At 53.1% G+C, this 23444-nt stretch overlaps 7 protein-coding genes across 7 annotated transcripts; 3 read left to right on the top strand and 4 right to left on the bottom strand.

The window, feature by feature from the left end:
- Positions 1–1462: 1462 nt before the first annotated feature.
- Positions 1463–5341, bottom strand: Triagg1_4415 (uncharacterized protein; the record flags this gene model as incomplete). The annotated part of the gene is made up of 5 exons (XM_062898816.1): positions 1463–2913; positions 3008–3270; positions 3960–4310; positions 4368–5077; positions 5150–5341. 5 exons carry the CDS (start codon positions 5339–5341, stop codon positions 1463–1465), a joined length of 2967 nt encoding a protein of 988 aa, XP_062756432.1.
- Positions 5342–5734: 393 nt separating this feature from the next.
- On the bottom strand, positions 5735–7746 carry Triagg1_4416 (uncharacterized protein; the record flags this gene model as incomplete). The annotated part of the gene is made up of 3 exons (XM_062898817.1): positions 5735–6975; positions 7047–7353; positions 7540–7746. The coding sequence occupies 3 exons, from the start codon at positions 7744–7746 to the stop codon at positions 5735–5737; spliced, it is 1755 nt and encodes a 584-aa protein (XP_062756433.1).
- Positions 7747–7971: 225 nt separating this feature from the next.
- Positions 7972–11506, top strand: Triagg1_4417 (uncharacterized protein; the record flags this gene model as incomplete). Its single annotated transcript, XM_062898818.1, has 6 exons — positions 7972–7991; positions 8712–9168; positions 9328–9693; positions 9758–10711; positions 10782–11080; positions 11143–11506. The coding sequence occupies 6 exons, from the start codon at positions 7972–7974 to the stop codon at positions 11504–11506; spliced, it is 2460 nt and encodes an 819-aa protein (XP_062756434.1).
- Positions 11507–12686: 1180 nt separating this feature from the next.
- Positions 12687–14450, bottom strand: Triagg1_4418 (uncharacterized protein; the record flags this gene model as incomplete). The annotated part of the gene is made up of 2 exons (XM_062898819.1): positions 12687–14225; positions 14295–14450. 2 exons carry the CDS (start codon positions 14448–14450, stop codon positions 12687–12689), a joined length of 1695 nt encoding a protein of 564 aa, XP_062756435.1.
- Positions 14451–15115: 665 nt separating this feature from the next.
- Triagg1_4419 (uncharacterized protein) lies at positions 15116–15529 on the bottom strand (the record flags this gene model as incomplete). Its single annotated transcript, XM_062898821.1, has 1 exon — positions 15116–15529. One exon carries the CDS (start codon positions 15527–15529, stop codon positions 15116–15118), a length of 414 nt encoding a protein of 137 aa, XP_062756436.1.
- Positions 15530–16485: 956 nt separating this feature from the next.
- Positions 16486–20135, top strand: Triagg1_4420 (uncharacterized protein; the record flags this gene model as incomplete). Its single annotated transcript, XM_062898822.1, has 2 exons — positions 16486–16542; positions 16602–20135. The coding sequence occupies 2 exons, from the start codon at positions 16486–16488 to the stop codon at positions 20133–20135; spliced, it is 3591 nt and encodes a 1196-aa protein (XP_062756437.1).
- Positions 20136–21868: 1733 nt separating this feature from the next.
- Triagg1_4421 (uncharacterized protein) lies at positions 21869–23085 on the top strand (the record flags this gene model as incomplete). The annotated part of the gene is made up of 2 exons (XM_062898823.1): positions 21869–22517; positions 22658–23085. The coding sequence occupies 2 exons, from the start codon at positions 21869–21871 to the stop codon at positions 23083–23085; spliced, it is 1077 nt and encodes a 358-aa protein (XP_062756438.1).
- Between the last annotated feature and the right edge of the window lie 359 nt (positions 23086–23444).

Raw genomic sequence — 23444 nt, forward strand, 5'->3', positions numbered from 1 at the left:
GGGGCGTGTGTGACAAGACAAAAGCCCGAGCGGAAACAACGGGGGGGGGCGGAATCAAAGAGATTTCGGCCACGATGATGAAACTCAGGGGGTGTGGGGGAAAACATTTATTTTTCAGCTTCCATTGCTTCTTCGGCCTTCGAAAACGCGTGTTTCACGGATGACGGCTTTCCCATGCTTCTCTTGGCCCTCGCTCTACTTCTAGCTGGGATGGTCCCTGTAGCCCATCAAACTAAATACAATGGGCAACGCGTATGCTGTATACTCATATACTCGCACTACTACGTATTATACAGTTAGTTAGGGGGGAGTCAAACATGGAACATCCATGCAGCAACGGCATTTTGCCTTCGAACGAATTGCCTCTAATGGGAACCAGCTCGCGCCCCCCCTCTCCCATTATCTCCCCGCAATGAGCTATAATCCCTCTTCTCTTTGCTGCCTATCTGCTACTCGTACTATCTGCTCTTCCCAATCTCTGCTGCGCTGCGAATTCCCTCCCCTCAAACCGCCTTCAACGTCGGCGTGTCGGAGCCGAAATAGTGTCCGCGAACGCGACGGTGTCAAAACAAAAAGGGGGGCGTGAATGCTATAAAAGAAAAATAGAAAAAATAGACTTGAACACAAAGGTAACTCGTAATACCCGTATAATATGCCAATAACGAGCATTTCCCATCTCTTGCTACTTCGGATAATCAAGCCGGCCAAGACTTTCTAGCAGTGCAAAAGACGTCAGCTTTCCTTTAACTGAAGCAACAGTCGGTATTCCAACAAAGCACTAAGCACAAATTAAGAGCCAGCTTGGAAACTAAACAAAAACCATAGACATTAAGGCTCTTTGCTTTCTCCAGAGGCCTCCTCAATCATCCCCCCCCTTTCCCCTCGTCTCTAAATAGCAAAGGAAAAGCAGCTACACGGTATTTAAGTATGCCGCTCGTTCATATATATGCGTAAGACACTAAGACCATCCGTTTCCTCTCATCAAAAAAAAAGGGAGCTTCATCCCAATGGCGTAAAAAGAAAAACTTGCCCCCTTTTCCCCCCTCTTTTCATCATCACCAATCGCCCGGGCCCCTTGGCCATCCCAATCTCAGCCGTGGGACGCGTGGTTGACTCTGTTCTAAACAAAATCCCATTCTTTCCGGGACGAAGGGGGAAAAAATAAACCAAGTAGGATCTTCGGCGTGTTAACCTTCTCCTCCTCCCTTTAACCCCCCCTTTTCATTTACCAATTGTTCCAAATCCGCTGTAGTGTAAAAGTGTAATAAGACAGAGTAATGTAGAACAAGATTAAAGCTTTCGAATAAATTACTCGCCACATTGGAAAGAAGAGAAAAAACAAGAAAAAAGGGGCAAATCGCCATGTCGAAATAAGAAGTTTAAAAAAAAGAAACGAAACGAATACAATCAGGAGCGGAAAGGGGAGGACGATGAGGACGACGAAAAGCATCAGTCGTTCAAATCAATCGACGCCATCGTCATTCACCTCGGAGCTCGGGCTCTCCATTCGGCTGCTGTTGTTGCTTTGCTGACTCCCATGGCGCAGCATTCCGCTCGCGCCGCCGCGACCCCAAGAGCGTGTATTGGTCACCACGCTCATGGCGACCCGTTCAGCTTCGAGCCGGCTGGCGGCCGTCTGGGAGCCGTTGCCAGGGCTGAACTTGCTTTGCTCCTCGTCGTCCGTGTCCAGCAAATCATCCTCCGGTGGCGCCGCGCGGCCACGCGGGCTTAGTCTTCGCATGGGCACGTCTTGCGAGCCGTCGGCGTACAGGTTCGGGTCCCTACCCAGAATGCGATCCGCCTTGCTCGGAGCTCTTCTCGCACCACCGTTGACCGCGTTCAGAGGTCCGCGGCCGTGGTAGTTACCCGTGACGTCCGCGGTCGCCGACGGAGCCTCTCCTCCGTATCCCCAGCCCGCGTTCACTTCCCGCTGGCGCTGCTCCTCTCGTTCACTCCTCAGCCTCTCGCGCTCCGAGACCCATTTCGGGTTGGCCTCCCAGCTCCAGCCGTCTCCGGTCGTGTTGCAGATGGGCAAGAACCACAGCCAGGGGCTGGGTCCCAGGAGATGCAGCAGGTTTCGCTTCCAGCCAAGGTCAAATGCGTTGGGCAGCTTCTCCGAGTCCTGCTCGTCAAGGTACTCCTCATAGCGCTTGCGGCTCTGGTGTCGTTCCAATTCCTCATATGACATTTGCACCCGGGGCGTAGGCTCTTGCGAGCGCCGCTCCTCGCCCTCCTCCCTAGTGGTGATGCCAGGCAGCGCGCTCGCGTGAAAGTCGACAAACTGCCTCGCCTGTGGGAAGCCGTTGGCGAGGCTCTGGGCCTGGTGCAGCGTCTTCTTGACCGTTGACAGGTATCTCGTCTTCTCAAGACACTCAATCGTTGTCTGATTCCTGCAAGCCAACATGATGTGCCACGATGTAAAGGCCCCGACAACAAGCCCAATAATGCCGCTCATGACCGCCAACATGATGAAGTTGATGGGCAGCAGCGTGTCGAGATATTTGGAGTCGTCCATGACTTCCGTCCAGAACCACGAGCCGCTGACGGCAAATGCGTAAAAGGAAAAGATGGTGGTGTAGACCAGGAACAGGATAAAGGGCTTGTAGTTGCGCAGCCCGAGGCACGACGCCAACCAAGGGCAGTGGTGGTCCATCTTGAGCACGCATCGGCGGCACGTCGAGCAGTGGTGCGTGCGGTCCGGCTTGCGGGCCTGGCACTTTTTGCAGAATCGAATCTCTCCATTGCTCTTGACTGTGAAGGATGTCGCCATGCGGCTCTGGCCGCCGCCGCTCGTCGGGAGAAGACCGTAGCCATCGTCGTTGGTCGTCGATCCGGGATCCGTAAAGACGGCCGTCGTGTAGGACCAGTTGAGTAGCAGATAAAGCAAGATGCCAAAGAATGAGGATGTCGAGCCTACATGCGCGCGCGCGCCAGACTTTTGTCAGTCAGACATTCCTGCCAGATGATACACCGTCGCCATGCGTCTCTCTCCCCTCTCTTTACCTACCTATCCAGCGGGTGCCGTCGCTCTCGCTCCCAATGCTCACCACCACCCAGCACGCCCACGACGTCAACCCGTAGACAAACGCCAAGGGAAAGTATTTGGCCGTCGTGCAACACGCGCGCTCGAACCGGCGCGCCCAACGGAACGCCATGCTGGGATGATCGCTGGACGACTCGTCTTCCATTAAAACAGCCGCAGCCCGACCCCTTGCTGGTGCTTCTGCTTCCGCTTCCGCTTCCGGCCCCCTCGTCGTCCGGTCGTTACAGCTACGTCGCGATCGTGATCTTGGTCTTCAGCGGGTGGGATGGATGGATCGGATCGGATCGCCCTTCGTAACCGTCTCTCTCTCTTTGTTCCAAAAGCAAAAGTCAGTCTCGCAACGAACAAGGAACCACTCGGCTCGGCAATCGAGATTGGCTGCGACAGGTCGACTCGCACATTTGAGATTGCTCTTTGTCTAATCAATCTGACAGCTGGCGCTGAGCAATCAAGCCTGTTCGTTCGGAGGATTCGTACACCTGGGAGCTTAGGTCATCCAGGGGCGCAGTTGATTTCGGAAAATGTCCCGAGTCGCCGGGCCTGAAACAGCTTTGTCCAGTTTCTAGAACGGCCAGGGCCCTCTGTAGCCGCTATACTACCTACCCTATACCATTCAACTCTGGATCGTGGCTTTTGAATCTGAATCCAGCACAAGTCCATTGCTCTACAAGAAACGACTCGTCAGCGCTTCACGTTTCCATTCTTTAATCAATTGAAGAGCAAATTATTATTTCTTAGCCTTGCTAATCTGAATGGCGGTAACCACTAGCATGATCTTGTGTGCCTTTCGTCGATCGCTAATCTCGTCCTACCTTAATCTTAAGCTACGAGTAATTAAGGGATGGATACCAATACATCAATCCTCCAAAAAAATAGAAGCCAGCGTCATGGAGCGAGAGGCTATGGCTACCTCTACCAGTAAACCTGATCTGGGTCAGTAATAATCGGATCCTTGGATTTATTCTTATTCTTGTTGGTCTCTCCACGAAGTCTCTGCTTCGCCTGCTCCGAAGTCTTGAAGATGATGCTTCCATCTTGATACCGAGTTCTTTCAATATCGACAATGCCTGCCGTCAGCTGGCCCATGAAGACCTCGTAGTGAACAGTGTCTTGGATGCGGCACTTGGAGCCTCTAGTCTCTGCGTGCGAAGTTATGCCTGTCAAAGTCTTGAATATCTTGAGGCAGCACGGGCATCTATACGTCTTGTTCCCATGGACTGGCGATCGAAGGTGGCCAATAAGCGCCTTGGCTGTCTTGAACGTTTTTCTACACAATGTCAATGTCTGTACATGGCGAATTCTTAAATTGAAGCGATATTCTTACCCACACGGTAGTTTTGGGCAGTTCCATTTCTCGGTGATTGGGCACTTATAGCGGGCGACGTTGAACGACGGGTTATTTGGATCATCAAGATCTATGCCTGCGACGACAGTGGTCACACCCGATTTGAAGACCGGTTGAGGCCGCTGAAAAGAGCTTGATGCCTCGATATTGTTGTTGTTACGGTTGAAGTCGGAGAGTAGTCGAAGAGGAAGTCGTCCTGGACCTTGGGCCTTCTTTTCGCTGTTGGAGATTGGTGCCATCTCTGTTTTGTTGGCCAATCTAAAAGGAAGCTTGAGCGGCCCTTGGGTTGTCTTCTTATTGGTAGTCCTATTGCTTTTGCTAGACTCTGATTGGGTTGCAGTGGTGACTGAGGGAGGCTGCGTGCGATCAACGACCGTAGTAGACAAATCTGGGAACTCTTCTTGGACCATCTTGAATGAGGGCGTCTCCTTCTCAACGGTCCAGCCCGAGATCGAGAAGTTTGCATTGGGTGACGGCATATACTTCGTGTAATTTCCTTGGACCGACTCTTTGGTCAACTGCTCCAAGCGTCGTGGAAACTCGAGCTTCTCTTCTCTGAGCTCATCGAGGAGGTCACTGTCGATGCGTGTGCAAAATCCTCTTTCAATGTGGCTCATGAGAGAGCCTAGACTCTTAAAAGGACCCTGGCCGCAGCCAGGACAGTCAAGATTCTGCTGAAGAGGATGCTCCTGTTTTTGAGGTCAGAAGGGATTCTGTGTTCATGTGGTGAGAAAAGTGAAGGCTTGTGCCGATTGACTCACCACCTGCATGTGCTTCATCTCTCCTTCCAAGGTGAAAAAATCCCGGCCACAGAACTTGCAATGGATGTGGTCCTCTTTGTTTTCGTTCCGCTTGGATTTCTTGTGCTCTACCAAGTGTTCCCAAACAGAGAACGGCTTCTGGCAGTGTGTGCAGAACCAAGGCCCGCCGGAAAACGGATGAGAAGAATCCATTATGCTGGCAGAGGAATTTGGAGTTTGTAGAATGGGGATAGGTTAGACCCAAAGGTCAATTATCGCTTCGTGATTGGGATAGAAGAAGATTGATGCACAATGGAAAGGCAGAAAGATGTAGAAAGAGGGAGGACTGAGGGTGAAAGAGGAATAAATAGTGGCATCAGATTTGCATGAGATAAAAGCTGAGGCAGCCTGAGGCACAAGGTGCAGCCTCAGATAGGGGTCAAAGCCGCTGGAGGGCAGGTGCACAGTGAACCACGGTTGTTGATTCTCGTTTGCAGCGCATCCATCCAACCTATCAGACCCTGATTTGTCTGGGGCTTGCTGTTTGCACACTGGTGGAGGAGGCACCTGGATGATGAAGAGTTCTCGTGTACTACGAATCTACTACTATTCGTCATCCAGCTCGCCGTAGTCGTCCTCATCGCCTTCAAATCCAGTGTGTCCCATCCCTTCTTCCTCGTTCTCCTCATCATCCTCATCCTCGTCATCATCATCGCTGCCAGCCTCAGAGTCCTCGCTCTGTTCCATCCTGCCTAGTATGCTTGCTGCCTCTCCTTCTGCATCCGCATCCGCATCCGCATCCGCATCTGCATCGTGTGAGGCAGCAACAGACTGTTCCTCCATGTCGACGTCTATTTTAGCGCGAGGGCGAACTCTCACATTGTAGACTTGGCTCTTCTTCTTGGACGGCTCTCGACCTCGGAGTTGTGTGAGCTCCTCAGTCGTTAGGTTAAGATTAGGTAGAGGAAGATGAAAAGTGGCCGAAGTAGATCGAATCGGCGTCTGGTCTCCGCACTGCAGCGTTGGGGCGAAATCTTCCTTGGTCAACTGCCGACCAAACTGGATCGCCACAAGCTTCGTCTTCATGATGGCCTTGACCTTTGCCCACAAGCCTCCGTGATACCACCCACTGCTAACATCCCATGTCGAACGCACCTCTGCGTTATCCAGCAGCTCCCGGAGCAATGGATCTGTAATATCGCACACCTGCCATACCTTGCCATCGGTGTGGTAGGTCTCTCCGTCGAACATGTGGCTGGCCGACAACTCTTGGACAAACTCCTTTGTTCGGCCCATCTGGACCCTCCGTAGGGATTGCCAGGTTTGGTCTTTCCGGGCTCGCTTCTGCTTAGGAAGCTTGAACATGAGGGTTTGGTAAATGCGATACTTGGGGTCAGTCCTGGGATCGATTCCGTACGGAACTACTCCATCTCTCCACGGCCCGCCCTTGAACTGATAAGCTGCATAGTTGAGGTACTTTTTCAGCTCGTTCCAATTTCGAAGCTTGCCGGCAAGGTGGTTCAATAGAGACCGACGAGTCCATACTGGACGATCCTCAAACGCTTCTTCTAGCTGAGCGATAACCTCCACCATGCGCGGATCTGTCATGTCGGGGGGGATTTGGGGCCCGGTAGGCGCGGCATCTTCTGTTCCTATAAAGTGGCCAACTTGCTTGACCGCTGTTGTGTTGACGGTTCCGCCATCTTCTGTTAAGCGAACATACGGGTTCTGTGAATAAAAGTAGTTGAATGGCAGGCTCATGTGGGTGAAGATGGGCGGCGGTATAATGTCCACATTCGAGCCTTGGTCGATGCCAGGTGCAAACTTGAACTCCTTTAGCTTCTCGACTATGGTCGTCGTTAGCACATCATCAGATGGCACGGATAAAGGGGATTAAAGGGATGATTCATCTTCATACCATCTCCGGGCAACACTTGGTCGACGAATCTCTGTGCGAATGACGACTTGTCCATGTCCCAGTAAAAATCTGCCAAGCCCCTGAAGCGATGGGTATGCTTGATCAATCCGACAGCCTCGACGTGGTATTTGTCGACATTGTCTTCCAGTTTGCGTCTCAGAAGCCTCGGATCATCGAGGCGTGCTATGGAGCAGACATTTTCTGAGGGTGAGGGCGAGGCATCGGTGCCTCCAGGCTCTACGTCGCCTTGCCAGGGCCCGTCCGTCCCACGCTTGCGCTTCCTCCCAGTACGTCTGGGAACCGTGACCTTGAGTACGACATTATGAGACCTGGCGTTATGTGACATGATGGGCGGACAAAAGGGTTCCTCAGGATTTATATATAATGGTATAGAGTTTCTTAGAGGATCCAGGACCTACGCGCAACAAGGTTCGGTTATGAGCAAATCGACAAGACACAGCCCGTTGCGTATCAACTACGGCGTAGCACTTACATGTCGTAGAGAAGGAACCCTGCCAAAGGCCCTGATGGCTCGGTCAACATCTTCAACAACTGCCGGGATCTCGACCGCGGTGAGCTCCCTCGGTGGTATGGCATATCGAGGAGCGCCATCCTCGCGACGGTCTTGGTCTTGAGCCGGGTTCCTCGATGTGCTCCCTGAGCTGACGGTTCCCACGTCCTCTTGACGAGGTGTGTCCATGGCGAAGGATTTTTCCGTGAAGCTTCAATCCAATACCTTTTAGCTTCAATGGTCATATATGGATGGATCAATGGTAGATTTGATGGAGGCCAAACAAGACCCCTGCAACAGCTGCTGAAAAAGCTCCAGCTAGCGAAACACTCTGAATCAAACAACTGGAGCTGGAATGGGGTGGGATACAGTACGGTCCAGGGGTATTGCGCACCGTGCCACTCTAGGCGCTAAATGAGGCCCCAGGTAAGGAGGTACGTAATTTACGCATCACGCGCTTGTTGGGGCGGTGTTTGAGACTCGAGCTTCTGCACTTCCGATTGGCCAGCGGCTCTGTCCATCCTGACCACTGCAGTGCCCGGACAGTGCCCTATAATATTACGCACAGTAATAGGCCTGTCGAGGAGCTTGGACAGCGCTGGCTCTGAATGACCGGGTCATTGGAGACGACAGTCCTTGGTGGGATCAAATCAGAAAAGGTGTCGTGCCCATTGAGCGAGCTTCGTTTGTTTCCCGTCGCGATCAATTGATTCAGTCTCTCGTCCTCAGCTCACCCGCAGGTGTATTGTGTACAAGTAGGTAGCTACGGGGGAGTCGGATTTAGCGCCAGTTGAGTCCATCCTTAGCGACCACTCGCCCCTACAGCCCAGCCCCTACAGCCGGATCGTTGGACCCGACAGGTACCCGGCAGTACTGCCAGCAGCAAGTGATCGCCTGAGCGCCGGCTAGGCACAGGGCACAGGTACGGGCAGGCAGGCTCAGGCTCGGGTTCCACGTCTCGACCTGGACTCTTCAGCAACAGCAACTCCCCCGCGTCAACGCCTCTCTGACGGCTAAACCTCCAAGCTGCTTGTTGTTAGCTCCTCTGCTCTGCTCTGAGCGTGCTGCCAGCATCCAGCCCGCCGCTGACGCTCTCTACCTTGTGCCTCTCGACCTCTCTTCATCTCTATCTCGCCATCTCTCTCGGGCGACAGGCGGATCAAAGGCCAGCCCATCGCCTTCTCGACGCCGACTCTGCGCGACCAGACGACAATTGGTCACCCTGAAGCCGCCCCCAACACCCTCCAGCACAGTCCAGTCCAGTCCAATCCGATCCAATCTAATCCTGCTCCTTTGGGCGGACTGCCATCGCATCGGATCGACCCCTGCCCTCCTGCTGTCTCCGACCAGCTCCCTGAGACCCGCGTTCCTGCGTCCAAACGAGCCCTCTCTGTCCCTCCCAGTCCCAGGTCGAAGCCGCCTCCTACACAGACGTTCGACGCAATCAGGTCATCGCCTCTGCCATCGCCTCTGCAAACACGCGCCTTCGTGGCCCGACGAACGCCGTTTGCCCCCGGCATAGCTGGCGTTGCCCCCCTTCGCCTAGGCTCGCCTCACCTCCGCTCCGCATCCCGACTGTGTGTTGCCTTGCTACCCCACTGCGGCTACGGAGTTGGCTGGACGGCCTCCGGTCTTCGATATAGTTATTCCTGAGCGGCGTTGCAAGCCAAGATGAAGCGATTCAGCCAGAGAGTAGTGAGTCCCCCTCCCTTGATGCCCGCTGCGCGCTCCAGGTGCTGTCTGTCGGCGCTCTCCCCTTTGTCCAGCTAGCTGGCAGCCGCTGATGCCAAGTCGTCCAACCAGCTCTCGCGAGGCAAAGATGCCACAAAGTCCTCCAAGAAGAATAAGGATTCCAAGGATGGAACTTCGTCCCCCTCGTCTCGAGACTCCAACCAGTCCCCGGTACTGACCCCGTCCTCCTCGACATCGACCCTCAACGACTTACGCAACAAGCCGCTGCCGCCAAATACTGGCCATGGAGGCGATCACGGTGCCGGCCAGCCATCTGGCCTTTCTGGCGGTTCTCAACAAGGCCTCGCTGACCGCTTTGGTCCCTTGGGCGGTGCTGCCAACTCCAACGGCGCCAATGCGGGCGGCAGAGGACCTCCAACTGTCGTCATCAGCCCGACCCCAGGTGTAAGTTTCGCTCCAGTTCGCGAGCCGCTCACGACTTGTGACGCTGATTATTCTTTTCCCTTAGCACATACCTCCTCCTGGAGCTACCGAGACGATGCCCCATGAGCTGGCCCCCCCGAAACCGGGCCAGAAGTCTCTCATGATCAATCGCATGGATAACCGAGATGCTATCCCAGAAGGCCTGCGGACACCAAAGCGACAGCACTCATCGCGATTTGACATTTCCGCCCACCGCGAGCTGGAGAAGCTTCCCGGCTTCCACGAAGTACCGCCTAACAGGCGCCAGGAGCTGTTCATGCAAAAGATCGATCAGTGCAATGTCATCTTTGACTTTAACGACGCTAGTGGTGACATGAAAGCCAAGGAGATCAAGCGGCTAGCTCTTCACGAACTGCTCGACTACGTTGCCAACAACAGGCAGGTCATCACCGAGCCCATGTATCCCAGAGTCGTCGAGATGTTTAGCAAGAACCTTTTCAGACCAATCCCACCCCCATTGAACCCCCAGGGCGAGGCTTTCGATCCGGAGGAGGACGAGCCCGTCCTGGAGGTTGCTTGGCCGCATATCCAGGTCGTTTACGAGTTCTTCTTGCGTTTTATTGAAAGCCAGGACTTCAACACCAACATTGCCAAGGCCCACATTGACCACAGCTTTGTGCTCCAGCTGCTGGATCTCTTTGACTCTGAGGACCCCCGAGAGCGAGACTTTTTGAAGACGACCCTGCACCGCATCTACGGCAAGTTTCTCAACCTTCGATCGTTTATTCGACGATCAATCAACAACGTCTTCTTCCAATTCACCTACGAAACCGAGAGGTTCAACGGCATTGCCGAGCTTCTAGAGATTTTGGGCTCCATTATTAACGGATTCGCCCTGCCTCTGAAGGAGGAGCACAAAATCTTCCTAACCCGCGTCTTGCTCCCCCTACACAAGCCCAAGAGCTTGAGCATGTACCACCCTCAACTCGCTTATTGTATTGTCCAGTTTCTGGAGAAAGACGCATCTCTCACCGAAGATGTAAGGAGGCCCTTCCCACCAATCTTGTCAGGTATATGTCGCCAGTGTACTAACAAAAGACTCGACATAGGTTGTTCTTGGGCTGCTACGCTACTGGCCAAAGGTTAACAGCACAAAGGAGGTAATGTTCCTGAATGAGGTTGAAGACATTTTCGAAGTTATGGATCCGGCCGAATTTGCAAAGGTCCAAGAGCCCCTGTTCCACCAGCTTGCCAAGTCAGTGGCCAGCCCTCATTTCCAAGTCGCCGAGCGTGCGTTGTACTTCTGGAACAACGAATACTTCTGCAACCTTGTAAGCGACAATGTGGAAATCATTCTTCCCATCATGTTTGCTCCTCTCTACGAAAACTCTAAGGGTCACTGGAATAGGTACGTTGACGACGCTTCTTGGTTTGGAAAATGTAGCATCGTATGAACTAACGTGTGAGCAGAACAATCCACGGCATGGTTTACAATGCTATGAAGCTTTTCATGGAGATCAACCCCCAACTCTTTGACGACTGCTCCCACGACTACACGGAGCAGCAGAACAGCGCAGCAGCTCGAGAAGCGCTGCGGGAGCGGAAGTGGGCCGCTCTATCCCAGCAGGCTGACGAGCGGAGGGCATCACTGGGCCTGGGTCACGCTGAGGCGCCTGGCAGGGCTCAAGGAGGCAACCTCCCGCGAGTCGACGAGGTGGATCCCGCTGCTGAAGATAACCAAAAACGCCTTGACTCACTCAAGCTTCAAGATGCCACCGGTCGCCCAAGCGCTCACGAGCGACAAAGCTCCGTAGGGTCCAACCGAAGTAGATAGTCTCGGTTTGACAAGCGAGCCTTTCCTCCCTACAGGCTCACGACCGATTGCTTCGCTCCGCCTTCTTGATTCTGCCTGTCCCATGGCCCTCCATTCCCGCTAATTTCTATTTGGCAACCAAGAGTCTTGCGATATGGACTCAGTGGAAGTACCGTTATTGTAGGTGCCGGGGATTATGAGCTGCCCAGTAGTATTCAGGGGGGGATTTCTTCTTTGGATGGCAGATCAACGTCGGGGCTCGGGCTATGAGGGGACTGCTTGAATTGGGGCTGCGAAGGGGCTGGTGACTCAAGTAATGTTGATGATTCTTCTTTTTTTTTCGTCCTTTTCTCATGTTCATCTGCATAGGCAGACTTGCAAAACACCGATATTGAGCAGGATTCATGTACGACGAGGGGTCGATCCAATAATCATTATTTTTTCCCTCCTTTTTTGTCCTTTTTTTATCCCTTATTTTTTCTTCCCAAGCAGGGGATGCCAAAAACGCAAAAATGAGGAGTGTTACACAACGTGCCCCCCTGAACATGGAAGCAGAGAAGGGAAAAAATAAAATGAAAAGTGTTTAGGCTATAGACTGCCAGGCATTGTTGGAGCTGGAATGGGAGAGAAGGGCATTTTTGTTGGTAGAATAGCGGTTGTGTTTTTTTTTTTTCATGTTCAGGAGGGGAAGACAAGACGGGAGGCTTGGGGGATTTTCTTTGTTCATTCTTCTTCTCTCCTCCTCTCTTTTCTGTCTTGCTGTTGGGGGGTTGGTGTGAGTTGGGCTTTGGTTGGTAGTTGTGGGGGAAATTGTGTGTGTTTTTGTGTGTACTTGACTCGAATAGACTATTTGCTTTGTCTTTTTTTCATTGTATTGTATTGTAACTGAACTTTTTATTTCTTATACTGTTGATGTAAAACTCGTACGTTTCTCACTTAGTATCCAGTAAGTAGCAGCATGATGTTGACTTCTTTTAGATTCAATGGAGAGATCGCAATGAATAATCACTTTAGTTCTATTGGATTCAATTGAAAGGGTAAATATCAAGCCATACACTGTTCGTGAAGCCTACGAGCCATGTTCATCACGTAATGTCTAAGAAAGAAAAATCGTTACAAAACCCCGAGACAAGCCCTTTTGTCATCACATTGGCCAAAACGCCCTGCATTATAAATGGTATCTTTGAAATAAGATGAGCAGTTAATACTGCCCTCGATAGCCACCACGGCCGTACCCGCCTCGTCCACGACCCCTATACCCGCCGTTTCCGCGTCCATAATGGTTGTTGTGCAGAGGCGGTTGAGGCGGTTGAGGCGGCTGCGGCGGCTGGGGTACAGATCCCGCGGGGAACTGGTTCATACTCATGAGGTGAGCCACCACATTGGGAGGAGGAGGGGGAGGAGGTACCCAACCGTCGTGAGGAGCGTTGAACGGTGGAGGAGGCACTGTACCAGGGGTCCACGACTGTGGAAATCCTGCCAAGGGAAGAGGCGGTGGAAGCGGGAATGGGAATCCCATAGAGTTAGGAGGCGGGGGAGGAGGTGGAAATGGCATATGTGGCACGGGGGTAGGTTGAGGAGGTTGAGGAGGCCGTTCATCATACGCGCGAAACCTCGGGTCAGGTCGCTCGTTGCTGCCGTACTTCCCACCTGGGCTTCGGCTTCGGCCGTCATGGTCGTGGCCCTGATCACGACTCCGGCCACGAGGGCGGCTAGGGCTGCGGCTCCGGCTGTAGCTACGACTGCGGCTGCGGCTATGGCTATACGACCGACCTCGTTGTCGGCTGCGACTCCGGGAACGCGACGAAAGCCTCGGGCGTTTGAACGAAGGCGGAGAGGAGCTTCGGGATCGATCCTGGGAGAGGCTTCTTGATCTTGACCTTGGCCGCGACTTGGAAGCAGATCGCGAGCGCTCTGCGGAAGCCTTCTTTGACTTATTCAGCCTCTCCCTCATGCGCTCGCAGAATTGGCGAGACCAGCCATAGTAGCTCTCTCCTCCGATGACCTCGCCCGTGATCTCGTCCATGATGATGCGCTCGCCCATTTCACTGTATCCCGTGTGTAGGTCGTCGCCCGGATCGCTATCCTTGGAGTAAATGTAATCTGCATCCTTCAGCAGCATCTTGACAGCATCCACAACTCGCTTCTCGGCAGGCCCTGCTGCCAACTGAATGGGGCGGACCTGATCAGGGATCATAGGCCTAGAAGAGTTTGGGGTGATGTGAGGCAGCCATGTGCCAGCCGGCAGATCATACCAGGGAACGGAAGCATCTCCGTGGAAGGAGGGCAGAATGTATGGCGCATCCTTTGCGAGCTTCAGTGAGCTCTCCGAGAGCTCGAGGTTTACAGCAGTTATCTCGGCAGAACCGTTGGACAGAGCCGTGCGAAGCTGGGCAACAACCTCGGGGGAGAAATACGCCTTGTCCTCCCACAGCTTGATCAGCTCACTCAGCTTGGACTTGTGCTTGGGGCAGTTGTCGAAAGCCGCCGCATTCCCAATCATTGCTGGCAGGACCCCAGCCCACGCCTCTCCGAGCTTTCGGTTGCTCTGGCGCACAACTTGGTGGAAAAGGACGTCATTGGCAATATACAGGAGATGCAGCCTCCGTCTCTTGGTGCTGGGGCGCTTCCCGTCATTCTCTACGGCTAGATTCTTGGACAAGACGGCCCAGAACTTGCCCAAGGCTGTGCAGCGCGCGGTGGAAGGCACAATGTTCTCGACTATCCAAGCCTTACATTTCTACCCAGGGGAAGTTTAGCGATTTGTGCGCGGACGGGGACAAAAATGCTTGCGAGCAATGTGTCAAACCTGAACGTTCTGGCGGGAGCACTGGACGATGGCGTTGTCTAGCAGCGAGAAGAAGTCGTCGACCGCGGCGCGGTTCAGCGAGACGGGATCGGCGCGAAAGAGAGTCGCTGACAGCGTCGCCTTGGTGATGGCCAACTCTGGGGAAGCAGAAGCCATTGCGGGCGAAGAGGCGGCCCAGACGAGGGTGCAAGAAAGCCGTTGATCTCCCAGAGCTCCGATATATAAAGAAGGTTAACCAAGGAGCTTGGAGTTGCTCGAGGCTGGGAGTTTGTCGCAGATGCCGGGAAAACCACGGAGGTACCTTGTAGCTTGCGAGAGCAGGTTGTTCCGAAGCTTCGCGAAAGCTTTGGGGCAACGACATGAGCTTAGATGGAATACGAGAAGCAGAGTGAGTTGAGTGAGCATAATTGAAACCATGTGATTGTGATCCGTATTGTTACTACAGAAGCAAAGTGAATTTGCAAAATCTGAGACTATCGCATACTGGGAAGAAGAAGAAGTACCAACAGAGAGAAAAATCTCACTCGGAATGGAATCGATAGAGAAACAACTGCACCCCGGCTCTAGATGCTTGCCGCCGTGGTTTGTCCCGTCACATGCTAATTGCACTTACAGCTTTCGTAGTCAATTGCCAACATTCTTTGTTTCATTGAGCCGGGCTTGGAGAACGGATTTTGCGTCAGTGCGCGGCGCGAAGATTATATACAACCCTGCTAAGGGCATTATTTTACACCATGGAAGTGAATACTATACAAGCCCAGCATGGATATGGATGCCCAGCATAAACACCAATCAAACGAGCTCCTCTCTTCTTCGTCTCTCTAGCTGAATCTGTCCCCTTTACGAGCTCGATACGGCGTATCGCTCTCGTATTTGCTTTTCTCGGTTACGCGCTGGGACTCTGTCGCCGGCGCATGCCTCGTGGCCGCGGGATCGTTGCTGGCTTCCTGGCTCGGCGAACCGGCATTGTCAGTCCTTGCAGGGCCACCGTTGCTCGTTCCAGCGCCGGTAGAAGCCACGGCCGCTTCGAACTCCAGGGCCTTGTTGGCCGCTATTTTCTTGTGGTGCGCGTCGAGTTTGGCTTGGCGATCAGCCCGGATTTGCTGTTTGGCGAAATAGTATGCACCGCCACCGGCTGCCCATGACACATCAGCTGAGGGATTCAGCAAAAGGAGAACAGTGTATCTGCCTACCGACGCAAAGGGAGCCCCATCCAAGCCTGCGCAGAAGAACATGGCATGTCCGGTTAGCAAATGGCTGTGTTCGTGAGCAGTGACATGTAGGACAGGCGGGCTAGTACCAGAAAGATTTAACCTGAACAACGAGAGTAAGCAAAAAGCTCAATGTCTTGTACCAGTGCTAGAGCAAAGCGAGAGGCACCTACAGTGTTCATCGTGGCGGTACAGATTCCAGATTCCAGGAATGCGGTGATTTCAGGAGCTTGTCAAATATCGCAGCGGTGGAGTCGGTAAGATACAAGTTCCGAGTTGATGCTAGGAGAAAGCCAAGTCGTCGGATCAAAAAGCTTAGCAGGCGGCGATGCACCGGGACAAAGAACCGCTGCGCACTGGCTGCCTCTGGCTGCCGCTGGCCTTCAGTGACAATTTTAGCGCTCAGACGCCCGTGGTGGATCGCTGGGAGGGCTGTGGCTCACACTGTGCAGGGACATCCTTACCGAGATCTAATTTACAGTGCTACCTAGTTAATGGGCCCAGCCTTTTTCTGGATATGACATAGATCATCCGCACCATCTAAAGACACGCAAGCACCTCGACGAACTTGGAAGCTTTTTCCCACGAGAGTTGCAGGAGATCCCCCCTTTCTCTGTTTCGTTCGCTTTGAAGCCAGCTAGCAGGTTGATGTTTCACCCCCTTCGCAAGCTATCCGGCCGTGCCAGAATGCTCTAGAGCCTCCAGCGCTCATACCGTCCGAACACTCGAATTCCGGCTCGGCTCGTCACCGCAATCCTCTGCTTTGTTCTGCCCCTCGATAATCCTCCCCCCTTAAGGCCGCACGATTTCCACCCATCACACGAGGGCCTTGCACGTTTTCCTCCTTGTTATACTCTGAGCGTCTGTCCGTGTGCTCTACGACACACTTGCCCCATCTCTTGGTGCGCGTATGATCTTGTAGGAGACCAAGCCGTGGGTGTAATGGGTAGTCTTGCCCAGGACCCCACCGACCAGAAATCATGTCTTCCCCCAGTATAGAACAGACAGAAGGCAGCGGGCCTGATGGCACTTCCATTGTGAGTTGTCCCAGCATCACGTATTGGTCAAGATACTAACGTTTTGGTCTTCCTTCCAGAAGCCCGTCTCCTCCCTCCTCGCCCGGTTTGAGAATATGAACAAAGCCGGCCCGTCGCAATCCCAGTCCCAGCCCTCTCCCGCTCCTGCTCCCGCCCCTCAATCGCGGAACGTCTCGCCGGGGCCAAAGCCGGATAGGTTAAGAAACCTCAAGGCATCCCAAGACACGACGCCTACGCCCATTTCCCCAATCGCTCCCGCGAAACCATCGACTCTGAAGGATCGAGCCTTTGTCACGGCTTCCCCTGCAAACCGAGATAGAGGGGCACCGATCCCACCGCCTCCCCTCTCTACACGGCCACCGCCTGTAGCGACGAAACCGCCGGTGCCCATTCACCCGCCCGCGGTCACAGTTCAGCCTCCTCTATCACCCGCCAAAGGAGGCGCGCTGAATGCTGCTCCGGGGGATCAGTCACCGTTCCTAGATCCGGTTACCATATCCTCTGCCCAGTCGAGCCGATCCCCTACGCCCCTCAGAATACCAAGTCGACCGCTTACTCCTACCGGCAGCGGTGGTATCAGCGGTACCGCAACACCCCGATCGCCAAAGCAAGGGATTTCGAAAGCCCCATCACCACCGCCTCCTAGGCGATCGGCTGAGCTGAAGCGAGAAAAGGAATTCAAACCTGCGCCGCCACCGCCCCCTGCCTCACGATCAGAGAGAACATTGATGAGAGCAGCTACGGGTATTGAGACGAGAGGGAGGCCGGCTACGAAAAGGCCAAGTCGATCCCAGGAATCCTCTCCTATTGGTGAGGCGAGAATCCCTGAAAGGGTGGAAGAAAACCCCCCCGAATTGCCGGCGCGACCAAAGCTACCGCAACAGAATGATGCACCGAGTAGGACAAAGCAGATTGCAGGAGCATTTGAACAGCCAACCCAGCCAATAATCCGCCCTTCCTTGTCTGTGCGGAAGCCGGCGCGCGAAGGAGAGCCTAATGGCCTTGCCAGGGGTCCCATCACTCCTCAGATAACGGGCAGCGCTCGCCCTGCCTTGCCAGCACGACCTCAAACCACAGACATCCCTCCACAGCCAGTAGCGAATAATGGAATGAAGCCACCCCCCAAACCGCCGCGGCCATCTGGACCAACTAATACGCCGGTTGCTACAACTTCTGTTTCTACGTCACAACCTCCAGCTCCTAATGCAAACCGAGTCGTTTCCAATCCAAATGCCCAACAACTATCACTAAAGGCGCAAGGGCGGTCCATGACAATGATGGAATTAGGGGCGGCTGATCATGCTGCTTTGGACGCTCGCTCCTCTCCGGCTCCGGCGCCCGCTGCAAGTGCTGTTGTAAAACAACACTTTCCGACACCTGTTGCAAATGAAGGGGGGGCTGGAGGAATTATACCGAAATCCGATCCCCCAGCTCAAATCACAGCGTATCCCGACAGCTCGAGTACCAACCGCCGACCTCCATTTATCAAGAAGGGTTGTTACGAGATCCAGCCAAAGTATGACCCTCGTATTTTCGACGTCTGTGGACAGTATGTTTGTACTACCGGCCCCCTGACTCGTGTTTGGAGTCTGTTAGATGGAGAGCAGATCGTCAGCCTGGCGCACACGGAGGGCGTCAAGGCCACTGCTGTGTCGTTTAAGCCTTGTGCAGACCCCGACCAAGAAGGTTCCAAGGTCTGGATTGGCACCAATGTGGGAGAGATTATGGAGGTCGAGATTCCGACGCAGCGCATACTGCTTTGCAAAGCGGGCATTCATGGGAAATCAGAAGTCACCAAGATATATCGACACTTGGACGAAATGTGGACTGTTGACGAAGGCGGCAACTTTCACGTCTGGGGCCCAGACAGCGATGGAGAACCGAACTTGAACAACCACCCGCACCAAACTTTCAAGGTGCCAAAGGGCGAAACTTTCTCGATGGTGGTTGGGAACGAGCTCTGGCAAGCGACCGGAAAGCAGCTGCGGATATTTGCTCCCACCCGAGATAACCGCACTGCATTCCAGGTTCTGGCAAGGCCAATTACGGTGGAGGGCGCTGGAGATATCACTTCCGGAACGCTAATGAAGGGTTTCCCCGGCAAGGTCTTTCTAGGACACGTTGACGGGAAAATCAGCATCTTGTCTACGTCCGACTATTCTTGCAAAACCATTGTCAATATCAGCACGTGGAAAATCAATACGCTGGCTGGAGTTGGCCAGTACATGTGGGCAGGATACAACACTGGCAAGGTGTGTGTCTACGACGTTGCTCAGACGCCGTGGGTCGTATTGAAGGAGTGGCAGGCGCACGACAATACCGTTTTGAAGATGAAGGTGGATTTCGCCAGCGCATATCAGTTGGATCAGCTGCAAGTCGTCTCACTGGGTGCAGATAGTCGAATCAAGGTGTGGGACGGCATGTTGCAGGATGACTGGCTTGAAGATGAGATGAAGTCCAAGGACACGACATATTGCGATTTCGACGAGATAAAAACGCTGATATTTACGTGGAACGCCGGAGCTTCCACCCCTCATAGTCTCCGGTACTCTGATGGCGATGCCACCTTTTTCCAGGACCTTTTGCAATCGAGCGGCTCTCCCGACATCTTGGTCTTTGGATTTCAAGAGCTCGTAGACTTGGAGGATAAGAAAGCGACAGCAAAGCGACTTCTCAAGTCAAAGAAGAAGGAGGGGACCGACCAGGAACGAATGAGCCATCAGTACCGAGACTGGCGCGACTTTCTGCTCAAAACCTTGGACGATTACATGCCGGCAGATGATCTATACCATCTTCTCCACACCGCACCCATGGTGGGACTGTTTACTTGCGTATTTGTCAAGTCATCGTTGAGAGACAGGATTACGCATCTAAGCGGTGCCGAAGTAAAGCGAGGTATGGGAGGCTTGCATGGAAACAAGGGCGCGGTTGCGGTTCGTTTCCAGGTGGACGACACATCTCTGTGCTTTATCAACTGTCACTTGGCCGCCGGTCAGACGCAGGCCAGCTCACGCCACAACGATGCGGCGGCAATACTCGAGGCCAACCTATTCCCCGTGGAGAGAGATACTGAGATTCGGATCGATACCTTCAGTGGCGGTGGAGATGGCTCCATGATTCTTGATCACGAGCTCTGCATTCTCAATGGTGACCTCAACTACCGCATCGATACCATGTCGCGAGATACCGTGGTCAAGGCTGTAGAGCAAAACAATCTGGCCAAGCTCCTGGAGCGTGACCAGTTACTTGTCGCGCGCCGCCGGAATCCAGCTCTACGGCTACGAGCATTCGAAGAACTTCCAATCACGTTTGCACCAACATACAAATACGATGTAGGAACAGACACGTACGACACAAGCGAAAAGCGAAGAAGCCCCGCATGGTGTGACCGTCTGCTATTCCGAGGGCGCGGCAGAGTACAGCAACTAGACTATAGACGGCATGAAGTGAGGGTGAGCGATCATCGGCCTGTCACCGGAGATTTCCGACTTTGGGTAAAGAAGATTAGACCAAAGGAACGGGCGGCTGCGTGGATGCAATGCCAGCAGGGATTTGAAGATGTGCGGCAGAAGGAGTTGGCAGAGGATAAGTAAGTGGTCAAGCACATTTCCTAACACTCTATGCAGCTTTACTGACTCGAGATTCATTAGACTGCATTATCTAACACAAGTCTGTGGCTACGACGCGGCGACGAGCCAGAAGCTAATTCTAGAAAGAGCATCACGAAAACCACACAGGAGTCCTAGCAGAAGCAGGGCAGGGTACTAATTGGGATTCCCTTTTCATCTATTTCATGTATCGTATGTCGAAGAGAAGCACATACGGCGGCGCTGGCAGGTTTTAGTGGTATAAAAGAGACTGGCATTTGGCACACACCAAGACGAAGGCGCTTGAAACGATACGAAAAGGAAAGGGATTTGCGGCAAGAGAACGGGGTCCGAGTTTTCTTTTTGGTTCAAAGGCGCAGACAAAAAAAAAGCGAGATTCCGATGAAGGTTATGAAATTTTTATAGAGAGTCTGCATAATTTCTAGCGACTAGAGCGTTCCGGAAGGACAGACAGTACGGGAGGATTGATGGATGGATCTAGTTGGGTTTCCAAGTTTGAGGACACGGTGTAGAGGTAGAAGGAGTGTTGGGTTTTGTTTGATTGATCTCATAAATAATTAATAAATAAACGAGAGCAAACCATGGATTTTCTTCGACATGGCTCTGTTGACTCTTGGGAGCGGAGTTTTTGTATTATTTGGTGATGCGTTGGAGAAATAACTAGATGCTTGGCCTCGGGGATTCATACTTGTGCTACCTCGGGATGATACTTGGTCGGTGAATAAGAAACGGACATTGTCGAGGCAGATATCAGACACGACCATTGGAGTCTCGGAGAGAATGATGCCTCGCAGGGTAACACAGCTATACAGTAGGGAGGATGAGGGTAAGATTTAAGGTTGGGTATCTATAATGTATGTAGATGAGTGAGACGAAATTTCCGATCCGTCACGTCGTACGAAGACTCTGGAGGGATGCATACGAAATGCTACTCATACGTGATGAGTACGGGGTTAGATATATCTGCATCTAACGGCGAGATGGGAGAAGAAATGATGCGGTAAACAGTCATGATGAGAATAAATGGATGTGAAAATGCAGTGATTATGAATCTTGATGATGGTCCGGGTGTAGAGTCAGCAACCCAGAAACGAATACGAAAAAGAAGCAAGCTGAAAAAAGGCGTGAAGTGGCGTGGCCGGAAGCGGTGCACGCCGAGACATTCGGACGATGCAGGGGGGGAGATTCAAAGACTGAAGAAAAAGACGTGGACGGACGGCAAATCTCATTCAGTGGAAATTAACGGCCGGGGCGGTCGGGATTCCGGGGGGGGGGGGAGCCAAGGCTCAGGGCCAGATTTTTTAGCACATCAGCCTAGTCGAGTCGCGATAAATAATTCTTGGGGGTTGAACCATCCCCCTTTCTCATTGAGCAGTTTTGACTATTTTCTTTATATCTCAAGTTGCTGCTGTTTAACTGGTTAAGAGAAGAGAAGAGATATACTCATCTTATTTTTTTTTTATTCTTTTTTCTTTGCTTTGAGTGAAAAAAAGGGACGAGACATCCTTCTTAGGAGTAGGTCACTAAAAAAGGGGGCGTCAGCGTGTGTCTGTGATTGGCGATAAGCACTTCATTCATCAGCCTTCAAATCTCAGTCAAAACTCCTTTGACCGACTGCGGCTGTTGTGCGCAAAGCAAACTGTTTCTTTTGCAACACACAACAACACGACATTTCATCCGTCACACAAACCAGACAGACAGACAAACAAACAAAAACAATGGCCGCAGCAACCTCAGAGGCGCCTCTCAAGACGCCCATCGCGGCGCCCACGCCAGACAGCAAGCCCGTGCCTCGGCCGGAACTCGCGCCGGAGCAGCAGACCAAGTACGAGGCGCTGCTGGAAAAGGCCAAGGCGTTCACAGAGATCAAGTGCGACAAGGAAAAGGACAAGTCGGGCCCTCTGACGGACCGCGAGCTCGCCTGGCTGACGCGGGACTGCCTGCTGCGTTACCTGCGGGCGACCAAATGGTCCGTCGACGACGCGGCCAAGCGGCTGCTGTCGACGCTGGCGTGGAGGCGCGAGTACGGCATTGACGAGTTCACGCCCGACTACATCTCGCCCGAGCAGGAGACGGGCAAGCAGATCATCATGGGCTTCGATCGCCAGGGGAGGCCCTGTCAGTATCTCAACCCAGGGCGGCAGAACACGGACAGCAGCCCGAGGCAGATTCACCACCTCTTTTACATGGTGGAGAGGGTCGTGGACATGATGCCTCCCGGCGTCGAGATGCTGAGCCTGATGATCAACTTCAAGCCCAGCAAGCAGAGGCAGAACACCAGCGTGCCCGTGTCAACCGCCAGAGAAGTGTTGCACATCCTGCAGAACCACTACCCCGAGAGGCTGGGCAAGGCACTCATCATCAATGGTAAGTTTGTGTGCCCACTCGTCTCGCCTCCCTCCTCTCCATCGTTTTTTTTTTTTTCCAAACCGAGTCTACCTTGGCGTAAACCGGAAATACGAGAATGACAAAATCACCTTGGACTAACACGGCTTCTTGTTCAACAGTGCCTTGGCTGGTTCAGGGATTCTTCAAAATCATCACCCCCTTCATTGACCCCGTGACGCGGGAAAAGTTAAAGTTCAACGAGGACATGAAGCAGTACGTCCCGGCGGAGCAGCTGTGGAGCTCCGATTGGAACGGCGACCTGGACTTTGAGTACCATCACGAGACGTACTGGCCGGCCCTCAACGACCTCTGCCGACAGAAGCGAGAGCAGAGACTGACGCGATGGGCGGCTGCCGGAAAGGCCCTTGGCGAGTCAGAAGAGTATCTCACAGGCGGCACGGATTTGAGCGTCACGGGATTCAAGTACACGGCCAACGGCGAGGACTTTTCGGACAAGAAGCAACAAGTAGACGCTGAGACGAGCGTGTTGGCGGAGAAGCTAGCAGGGGCCAATCTCGAGGAGGAGACGGTACAGGCTCAGGCATAAACGAACCAGAGAGCGCTTCTCTCTTTGTTTTAATTTTTTTTTCGGTGAGACCAGCAACGAGTATTGGTTGGGAGGAATATATTAATTGGGTTAGACGAGGAGATGTCGGTTAGCCATGACCTGCTGCATGATTTTTGTTGTCGCTGTCTGTCAAAGACAAAAGACTTGTTGTTGGCAGCTAGCTCCTGGGCCTATCACACATTAGTAGCAGCAGCAGTATTACGGAGTACACATGACTGCATAATAGATGGATACAGCAATGAGACCATATCCCGTGTTACAGGGCATATACACACACACTCACACAAGCATATTGGGCATGATTCGTTCATTAGCCAAGGCGGTCTGAACTAGGGCCA

This window comes from Trichoderma aggressivum (genome assembly GCF_033847375.1).
Source record: "Trichoderma aggressivum f. europaeum strain CBS 100526 chromosome Unknown scaffold_014, whole genome shotgun sequence".
NCBI lineage: Eukaryota > Fungi > Ascomycota > Sordariomycetes > Hypocreales > Hypocreaceae > Trichoderma > Trichoderma aggressivum.